This window comes from Gavialis gangeticus, unplaced genomic scaffold (genome assembly GCF_001723915.1).
Source record: "Gavialis gangeticus isolate Ggan-Ray unplaced genomic scaffold, GavGan_comp1, whole genome shotgun sequence".
Lineage (NCBI taxonomy): Eukaryota > Metazoa > Chordata > Crocodylia > Gavialidae > Gavialis > Gavialis gangeticus.
The window spans coordinates 85,379,517-85,390,276 of record NW_017729025.1 but is presented as its reverse complement, the minus strand read 5'-3'; the positions used below and the strand labels follow the sequence as shown (position 1 = coordinate 85,390,276).

General features: G+C 46.4%; 1 protein-coding gene across 1 annotated transcript in view; it reads left to right on the top strand.

Moving 5' to 3' along the window:
* The window catches only part of LOC109298791 (cytosolic phospholipase A2 zeta-like), a 49,891-nt gene that overhangs the window by 5,150 nt on the left and 33,981 nt on the right, over window positions 1–10,760 (top strand). Inside the window, exons 3-5 of the mRNA XM_019519068.1 lie at window positions 1,863–1,999; window positions 3,081–3,209; window positions 5,919–5,959. Coding sequence (XP_019374613.1) covers window positions 1,863–1,999; window positions 3,081–3,209; window positions 5,919–5,959 — 307 coding nt within the window. The remainder of the gene's footprint in view (window positions 1–1,862; window positions 2,000–3,080; window positions 3,210–5,918; window positions 5,960–10,760) is intronic.

Sequence of the window (10,760 nt, the reverse complement as noted above, 5' to 3'; positions counted from 1 at the left end):
AGTTACCCCCTCCCCTCCCAGGCATGTGTATAGATGCCCTAAGATTCTCCTGGCTGTTGTCAGCTTTCTAATGAGTCTGGGTTTTGATCCTAGCAGAACCCATCTCTGGCAACATCCCAAACCAGGGGAATTTAAATGCTGAGTGTCTATATAGCTGCTGAACTGCTGGTTTGAAATATGGCTGGGATCTCAAGGCTCATCCATTCTAACTCCTGGTTGGGAACAGAAAGTGCTGTTCTAGAGCCATCCCGGACTCTTTTTGAAAACCTCCAGTGAAGGAGATTATTCAGGCAGCCATTCCACTGCCATTCTGTTCTTAAGTTCCATAATAACACTGTCTAAAGACGTCTTTATTATGGCCCTGTCCAGTTAGAGTAGATTGGATTAGTGATCCAGAAATGATTTTGGGGATGGAAATGCGAGTTGTTTAACTTTCATTCTTGACCCCAGCAAGGGCTTAGCTGGAAGACATTCTGGCTGGGAAGAGAGAGTTTTGCTCTCTTGGACAGATTTGGTGATTGTGGGGATGGGGAAAGGTAAATCTTATGCAATTTCTATGGAAGGTTGCAGCTGTCTGAGAAAGCTGTGCCATGGGGAGTGAACCATGGGATGAAGCCAGCTGGCAGTTGCCCAAGACTGGATTATGTAGGGATTATAAAATAATAAATTGTTTATGCAGATTTTTCTCTATATTGTATTCTGCTTTCAGAGTTTTTTGTAAAAACTAGGTCCCTGTGTCTTCATGTCTGATAAGATGGATTTAACATGGATTGTCAGGGTATTTTAACTTTCCTCTGTGACTTACTGTAGTTCCATGGTGTGTAATTCCTTGACCTTAATGGCAGAATTGAGTCTATTCTTTCATACACAATAAGCTTGGATCTAGGTGGTAGTATTTTCTTTGCCACAGGTTTAGTCTTTATGGCCCATGTTTGGGAGAGGAGATAATCAGTATATATTACCTATTATGAGTGTTGATTGTAGTGTCTTCATATCATGTAGCTCCTATTGAACTTTTTATTTTAGTTCTGGTATTATACTGCTGGGGCCTGAGCACCACTGCATATACAAATGTGTGCTAAGCATGATATAAATCATTTCAGTGTGGCAGTGGGGTCAATCTTTTTGGCATCCTGCCACAAATTAGCCCTGCACCCTCTCCAAGCACCACTGCCACCCCCTTTCTCTTCCTAATCAGCTGCTCTGATTTCTATTCACTGTCCTGTGTCCCTACCCCATCTGCTGCTGTTTTTTGTTCCCTGACTTATCTGTTACTATGTTGCCTGTCCACTTGCCATCTGTCACATGCCACACAGACTGCCTGTGCCACTTGTGACACACAAGCCACAGGTTGACTGTCCCTGATAAATTTAAAAAAATGGGGGAATTGTGTGGCTTTAATGGCTAAACAATGGTACAGTTGCTTCAGAAGGATAAGCTTTTTTCAGGATTGATGCTAGAATGATGTTGAATGTCTTGCATTTGAAAGCTTGCTAATTTTCTCTCAATAAAATATATCAATATCTTGAATAAAATAAACTAATACGATATGAGTAAAAGATTTCGCCCACAAAAGTCTTTGTGTTGCAAATTTTTTTGGAGCACTTGTCTTTCTCAGAGCAGTGTTCCTTTGTGTGAAGGTCCTTTGTACAGGGATATGCCTGAAAAGTAAATCATTTTTAGAAAAAAAAAACAGGTTTGCTGCTGTTTAAGATATTTGCATCTTAAAAGCTCTCTCTCTTCCAATCCAGCTTTCTTCTTAATGTTGCACATGTAAAGGTATGGAAAGCAGTGAGCTCCTGTGGAAAAATGCATTTGATTACATTAGTTCTGATGTTGGTTTTCTGCTCTCTTTACTTCAGTATCCAAGGCAGACTGCTATGTGGAACTGAAACTACCAGCTGCATCTCCAGTCACTTCTCAAACTCAGGTTGTTGACAACTCTAGTGATCCAGAGTGGAATGAAACCTTCCAATACAGAATCCACAGTGCTGTCAAGGTAAGAAGAGCCATTTGATATGGAGCAAGCTAGATTACTTGGTGCTATGAAAGACTTTTATTACCAGAAAAAGGAGGCCATTGCATGTAATGTCTCACGTGAATCAGTAGGCACCCTTGACTCTCAGTACCTATTTTATTCCACATCACCAGCTAGAGCCACCTCAAGAGATGATTCATCAAGGCTCAAAATTTTGAAAAGCACAGCTAAGAAGGTATGTTCCTCACCCACCAACCTGATGTAATTTAGGGAAAAGAGCAAGCTAGGATGCTGCTTGATTCTGACACAATCGTTTCAGGAAATTCCTTAACAAACTCAGGTTAATTTTTGTGGGATATACACTCTCACCCTAGGGCTATTGTAGTCTCATGGCTGTACTTGCCCAAACATCCCAGTGATTCAGGTATTATAACAGGTCAAGCGAGAATGCTACGCCAGAACATATCCTGAGTTCAGGCTAGTTTTCTTGAAACTGATATTCTTCACAACTTTTAATAGGCAACTGGACTTTGTCTTTTAACTTCTTTTACCTGCTGTTTAGCAACTAAGCACTTTTCAATTAGCATCCTCTGGGCTTGCCTCTGTCCTGTGGCAGTGATGATCAGGAAATGATTGGTTGCTCTACCTGTTTAGTCATTCTGGATTACTGAGACGGGGAGGAAGATGCTGTTCCTTTCTCAGGAAAACCAGCACTGAGCTAACTTGTTTGAAATGCCTTCTGCTAAGTCATGTGAGCGATGCATAGAAATCATTGCTAATCCCTTTAGGGCAGAGGGCCAGGAGCAGAAATCCTTCTCCCTGACACGCACATTTCTGGCTGACCACAGCTAACTACAAATAGGAGTAGGTAAAATTGTTGGGAAGGACTTATATTTTTTCAGGGAATTTGACCATCTTTTAAAAGGAGTGTTATAAACTGTAGATAGTAAAACAAATACCAGTAAAGAGGAATCAGTACTGCTTTGATCCATGAATGTGCTTCTTAGATATAAGGTGTATTAATTACTACTTGTTTAGATATATTTGTGCCTTCCTTGCTTGCTGTTTCTCTGTTCATCCCTTGCGTTATGTTTTGTTTTAGAACATCCTGGAGTTGACCCTTTTTGACAAAGATGTTCTGATCAGTGATGAGCTTACTTCTGTTGTCTTTGATGTGGGAGGTTTAAAGCCAGGCCAGCCTTTAAAGCGCGTTTTCAAGCTGAACCCAGAGGTTAGTCCCACTCACCCTGTGACCAGTTACTTTCCAAATCTGTTCAGCATAGCTATGCTGAAGTTTACACTAGATAGAAACCTTTTCCCCCTTGAAAAATCATAGAGTACTTTTGATCAATGGTCCTAAAATGGCAGGGCATTGTTCCTGTTCTTTGGAACACTGAAATTGGACCCATCAGGGTAGCTGTCAAACCAAGGGGCCACTTCTGTTTAGCCCTCTCCCCTGTGTTTGTGTGGGAGGTATCACAGTGAGGATGTAGAATCCATTCAGCTTGATTTATATTCTCAGCAGGCTAGCACTTTCAAGGGTATCATAAGTTGCATGTATCCAGTAATAAAATGATACATAGACGTGTGGGGCACTGGGTGCTGTTTAAGGAAAGGATATTAGAATGGAGGTAGGGCTTCCAGTGCTGTTGAGTCAGAATCTACATGAAGATGGTCCAGAGAAGGGCCACCCGCATGGTCTGGGGACAGCAGGACAGACCCTACAATGAGAGACTGCGGGACCTGAACCTGTTCAGCCTTCACAAGAGAAGGCTGATGGGGGACCTAGTAACCATCTATAAATTCACTAGGGGGGACCAGAAGGGTTTGGGAGGGACCTTGTTTCCCCTAGCGCCCCCTGGCATAACAAGGAATAACGGCCATAAGTTGTTGGAGAGAAGGTTTAGATTAGACATCAGTAAGAACTAGTTCACAGTCAGGGTGGCTAGGAGCTGATACCAACTTGATGCCTACCTAGCTGGGATCATTTGAGTCCAGTTTTTTCTCCTGCCCAGGCAGGGGGTTGGACTTGAAAATCTACAAGATCCCTTCTGACCCTACTTTTATGATTCTATGATTTGTTTTCTGACTTACAGTTCATAGTCCATTATCTAAGTGCTCTCTGGGTGCTCTGCTATAAAAGGAAAATGGGTCCAAGTCTACAGGTTATGAAAGGCATTAATGAGTTCAGAGTACGACCTGCTGAAGAAATAAATCTAAACAAATGCAGGTTTCAGGTAGAAGCTGTAATCAAATCATTATCACTTAGTTATCGAGGCTCAAAAGGGTTTGGGTTAACAGCAGATTGACACATCTCTGAGAAGAATGCTCCTTGTTCACTTCTGTGCACTTTCACTACTAAGAACTTTCAAGTTTAAAGCACTGTTTGATCCCGAACTGTAATGAAACAATGTTAGTGTCACCTGCAGACCCCCCCACCCTTACTGTCAGACCCTGCTCTCTGTGAGCACATGGAAGTGAGGGGCAAATTTGAAAACACTCACAGAATACTACAGGTATCCACAGATTTAGTTCATCCACAATGGATGCATTTTACCTTTTTTGAAACCGCTGCATGTTGTAGCACAGGTACTCCATAAACACTTCTAAGCAGCACTTTTGTACCGCTATATATTGCAAGCTATCCATGGTATTAGTGCAAATCCAAAAGGCTCATGATTTTACCATATACAGGCGATTTCGCCATTTGCGGGGGATACGAGAACATATCCCCTGTGAATGGCAAAATCCGTGAATAAGGCACAGTGTTCATGAACGCAGACTGCATTCATGAACACAGTGCCCCTGGTGGCTGGCGGGGGGCATGGCTCTGGCAGTGGTGGGAGCACAATGGCAGTAAGCCCGGAGCTCCTGAGGAGCTCCTGTAAGTATATTTAAAATGTGGGTTTGGCATTTGTGAATTTCGAGGCTAGATCCCAAAGCAATTTTCCCACCTGCCCAGGGCAGTCTGCTCTGTCTCACCTGCCATGACTTGGGCCATGAAAATTATAGTTATGCTGGCTACATTTAATCAACTTCATGGTTGGCTTCCATTATTGAGCATATACTGCTTTTGGCAGCAGTTTAATGATAGGTAGTGTATTTAATGAGGTTTCCTTGTATGCAAATGTAAAATGAAGGTCTTTTTGCTCCATGCTGATGGGGGACAGATGGACTGACTTGTCTTTTATTTGAGTAAATACAGTATCGCTGGAAAAATAAGGTAATCTGTGTCACCCTGCTTCTACCTTATTCTTATCCCTCCATTATTATACAGCAGCATTGCATACTGATCTGAAAATTTACAAGCCCAGGCACAATATATACTTGCCTTCCTTTTACCATGATGATTAATAATACGAACAAATGAAGCAGAGGAAAAGGTGGGGGCCAGAATGAATAGGCAGTAGGGCAGATGTGGATGGAAAATTGATGGGAACTTGGCACACAGGGGTTAAAAACTTCTGTAGAAAAGGCCAAAATCATGTCAGTCGAATGTGAGATAATGGGGAACACTTCCTATCATTTTCCTGCACACACGCAAGGAAAGTGGGGAAGGGAGGAGAAAAATGCTTCATAAACTTTTAAAAAACTCATGATATGGGGGCCAGTCTTATGATGCTAAGGCTCTAATGCATGGTTTTTAAACAAAATTGGCAGTACTTGTGCAATCACTGCTGTATTAGTTAAAAATGCTAATGCAAAACAAGTAGAAATTGCCTGCCAGGAAAGTAAGCAGATGTGACTTGACATAAAGATACTAGGCTAGCCAAGTAATCCACTATTTTTCCTTAGTCACACTTAAGATAATTATACTTTAGAATCTTGAGAATACATAATCTAATGTGCAGATATCCTGCAGGTAAAGCTGTTGGGTAAAACCTTGCCTTGCCTTTTTAATTATGAACGTGTGTGTGATTTTTCTTTTTCCCTTTTAAAGGATAATGAAGAGCTGGATGTAGAGTTCTATTTAGAAAAAAGGTGAGTTTGAATCTAAATGCACTGCTTAGTGAAAATAATCATTGCTAATACATTGTTTTATTTATATTTTTCTATAGTACAGCAATAGTCTCCTGTATACAAGAGAGGGTGAAATTCTTTACATTTCTCTGAATTATTTTTGAGCTTATTATCAATGGCTAATTACAAATGTCTTCAAGGCTGCAGCTTCCTCAGCCTTCAGACATCAACACATGAGGGATATCATTCTTTTAGTCTAGCATCACAACAGATTCCAGCAATCTGAATTCCTATCTTGCAGCATGCAATGGGTAGTGAAGCTCAGAATGGTTGAGTCTTAAGATGCATTCACATGTTCAAGTGATTTGGAAAAGTTCTGCTGGGCTTGTTCTCCAGTAGAAAAAAATTACCAGGGGATGTCTGAACAGACATTCAAATGCTGAGTCCCTGAAGAGCAGAGAGCTTTCAGTTCCAGTTTTGTGCAGCCAGGGGCCCCCTGTACACACATCAGCATGCTGTGCAGGCTCCTTCATTTTGCCTGGCAACAGATGGCAATGGTACACATGACAGCCCTGATTGGCTCTTATAGATTGTCCAGAGTAAGCCTGATGGGCTCCCTCAGACTGCTCAGAGTCAGTTTAGCCTAAAGGTAAACAAACAAAGCCCAAGGCATGTATAGATATACAGGGCACCAATATATGTGCTGGATGTCTGCTCTGATGTTTGCTAACATGTTGGAGGAGACTCAATTAATTGAGTTTGCTGGAGTGTGTTAATTAACATGCTCTGGCAGCCTCCATGTCACATGTATTCAGTGTCCCCATGCTTCAGAATGGCAGCAGCATCGCTTAAACTAAAGCCCATTGAATGAATTTTAGTTCAAGTGCCACCGCTATTCTGAAGCACAGGATGCTGAATACATGTGGTGCTGCAGGTGTTTTAAGTAGAGCATCTCTCAGAGCCACTCTAACCTCAGAGCACGCACATAAATGCTGTCAGTGTTGTCTGGGAGAGTTGTTGCTGTTCCAGGAGAAATCACATGTATATGGATGTTCAGGATTTTTCTCCGAGAGCAAAAATGGCTGCTCCAGGAGAAAAATTATCTCAGAACAGCCAGGCTTAAATCACTCCTAAAAGATTTTCTCATGGAAGAGTGAATGTTTGTATAACTTATCTTTCTGAGAGAAGCCACAGCACAAAACTCCAGCATGCCAGGTTGCTTTGCTTCTGCTCTTCTCTTCTCCCCTACTTCCCCACCCCCACTTCAAGACTGTGTTACTCAGGTTGGACTCTACTATTCCAGCCCAGCAGAGAGCAGAACACCCTGTTCCTTCACAATGCCCATGTTGTGCTGGAGGGAGATGCAAGGTGCCTAAGCTGTGTGAGTCAGCCAATCAAGATTACTGTGTACACTGCTGCTATTCTGTCTCTGAGCAGAGTGAAGGAACCTGCACAGCCCACTGAGATGTGTGCACAGGGTCCCCCCTGGCTGTGCAGCATCAACATTGCAAGTTCTGTACTCTTCAAGGGCTCAGCATTCAAATGTCCGTTCTGGTGTCCCTGAGCATTTTCTCTCAGGTTTGTTCTCCTGGTAGAAATTCTCCCAGATTATTTGAATGCATGTATGAAGCCATTCTTGTATATTTGATCCTCCTCTTTCAGAGCCTACCTGCTCTTCTGTCTAGCCTTCAGCTGGTGATGGGAGTGGGAAATGCATGACAGTTATGTAAAGTCAGGGAGCAATTGCTCTTTTAATAGTGAACATTTTCTGTTTTTCTGTGAGCAAAACTAACAGGGTAACCGCTGGGGCCTGTCATTAGGGATGTGTGAAACAGCACCGTTTTGTTTCAACTTGTTTTGAAGGGACGGTGTTTTGTTTTGTCATTTTGAAGCACTGTTCCGTTTTGTTTCATTGAAACTGTTTCAATGCGTTTTGATGTTTTGCCCATAAGCTATAATGGGGAATCATTAAAATGCCTATAACTTTGTCATTTCATGCCTGATTCAGATGAAACTTGCAGGATGGTAGCCCCTTCTGAGGGCACAAAGCCTACCATGTTTCAAGGAGATAGCTGCAAGTGTTTCTGGTAAACTGAATCTCAAACTGCTAAAAGCAAAACTAATGTCACTTGCTGGCAGCAGCAGCCTCCTGTCATCCCACATGCAAATCTGGGGGCCTGTGCCCCTGGTAGGCCTGTGCCAGACTACTCCTGGGGGGTGTGGGCCCTTGGATCTGTGCATGGGATGACAGGAGGCTGCTGCTGACACCTGGGAGCAGTGCTGGGCTCAGCGCCAGGAAGACTGTTGCTGCTGCTGGCCCCAGGCAGCAGCGGCAGCCTCCTGTCATCCCACATGCAGATCTGGGGGCCTGCACTCCTGGGAGGAGTCTTGCAGCACTTGGGGGGCAGGTTGAGGTCTGTGGGGCTGGTGGAGCTGCTCAGAGCACAACCCTGGCTCTCCCCACCTCCCACTGCCAGGCTGCACTCCAAGTGGTTCTGCCAGCCCCATGGAGCTCAGCCCAGTGGTGCGAAAGCCAGTGGCACAGCTGTTCCAGTTGCAGCCCTGGTGAGCACAGGGTGGTGGCTGGAGGCTCTGCATCCCCACGGAGCTGAGCCTGGCGGCAGGAGGCAGGGGAGAGCCATGGGGCAGGGCTGTGCTTGGAGCCAGGGCTGCTCTCTGAGTGGCTCTGCCAGTGGCTCCCCACTGCCTTCTGCTGCCTCCCACCACCAGACTTAGCTCCATGGGGCTGCAGAGCCTCCAGCTGCTGGGCTGAGTGGCTCCACCATTGGCCCTCCTGCCACCAGACTGAGCTCCGTGAAGCTGGCAGAGCTGCTTGGAGCACAGCCGTGGCTCTGAGCACAGCCCTGGCTCTGAGCACAGCCTGGTGGCTGGAGGCTCTGCAGCCCCATGGAGCTGAGCCTGGCAGTAGGAGGTGGCAGAGAGCCAGTGGCAGAGCTGCTCAGAGTGCAACCTGGTGGCAGGAGATGGGGGAGAGCCAGGGCTGCACTTCAAGTGGCTCTGCCAGGCCCATAGAGCTGAGCCCAGTGGTGGGAGGCAGGGGAGAGCCAGGGCTGCCCTCTGAGTGGCTCCACCAGTCCTGTGGAGCTCAGCCCGGTGGTGAGAGGTGGGGGAGAGCCAGGGCTGTGCTCTGAGTGGCTCCACCAGCCTCATGGAGCTCAGGCTGGTGGCGGAAGGTGGCAGGAGAGCCAGTGGTACAGCCGCTCTGAGAGCAGCCCTGGCCAGTGGCTCTCCCCCGTCTCCTGTCACCAGGCTCAGCTCCGTGGGTTTGTGGAGCCTCCAGCCATCAGGCTGTGCTTGCCAGGGCTGCATTCGGAGCCAGGGTTGCAATCCAAGCAGCTTCATCAGCTCCATGGAGCTCACCCTGGCAGCGGAAGAGCCAGTGGTGGAGCCACTCAGAGTGTAGCCTTGGTGAGCACAGCCTGGCGGTGGGAGGCTCTGCAGCCTCACAGAGCTGAGCCTGGCAGCGGAAGGCAGGGAAGAGCCACTGGCCAGGAATGTGCTTGAAGCCAGGGCTGTGCTTGGAGTGGCTCTGCCACTGGCTCTCTCGCCACGGGGCTGAGCTCCATGGGGCTGGCAGAGTCGCTCGGAGTGCAGCCCTAGCTCTCCCCAACTCCCACCACCAGGCTGCTTTGAAACTTGAAACATTTTGAAACATTCAGAACATTCCGAGTGTCCTCATTTCATTTCAAAGCTATTTTGAAGCCTTTTGTTTTGTTTCGATTTTGCTGTTTAGAGCTCTGTATGCATTGAAACAAAACACTCGTTGCAATTTTGCACAGCCCTACCTGTCACTATGCTGACCCATCTCCATGTCTAGGCAGTCTGCCCACCTATGCTAACCTGCCATGCCTTGATGTAAACAATAAGTTATCTATTTTTAGGACAGGAGGCTGCTCATTTTAAAGACTGATGCCAAGGGTGTACTGCATGGCTCTGAACCTTCCCTTATACTGTGTCCCAGGCCTCACAGATGGCATCTAAATTCTATTATCACTCCCCTGGCCCCTTACTGAGCCACTCTGGCCCAGCTAGGCCTCAGGAGTCCTTGGACATGCCTGGGCCTTAAGTCATGCTCCCTTACTGGGGCCTCTACTTCAACTACTCCGGTCAGCTTGTATGCAGACCTTTGGGCTGTCTTAAGACTCTAGTCTACACGGTTGCCAGTTGAGGCTAGTCCAGTCAGCCCACATGAAGCTCTTCAGATCGTCTTAAGGCCCTACTGTACACGGCTGCTAGCTATCACTACTCTGGTCAGCTTATGTTTAGCCCTTCAGACCTTCTTAAGGCCCTATTCTACACGGCTGCTGGGTCCCTACTGCTCTGCCCCCTCACTGGGGCCTCTAGGCCTCAGGCATCTGCTGACCTACCTGGGCCCCCCTAACTCAGCCTATGGCTTTCAGGCCTTTGGGGTCTATTGACTGACCTGGACCCTTCTGGGCATTGCACCCCTTTGGGTCTCAGTCATCTGTCAACCTGTCATCTGTCAGGGCGGCTAGAGTCTGGAACCAGCTTCCAAGTGAGGTGGTGCAGGCTCCCACCCTGGGGGATTTTAAGAGGAGGTTGGACAACCACCTTATTGGGGTCATTTGACCCCAGTGCTCTTCCTGCCATGGCAGGGGGTCGGACTAGATGATCTGCTCAGGTCCCTTCCGACCCAAGAAACTATGAAACTTTCCTGGACCCTGCCTCAGGCCCCACTCAATGGGCTTGGGTCCCTGTGCTTTTCTGTTGGGGTGTGCTTCCCTAGCCTTGCCCCTTCATGGGGTAACCCACAAGGCAGTGGGGGCTGAGACTTTCTGGT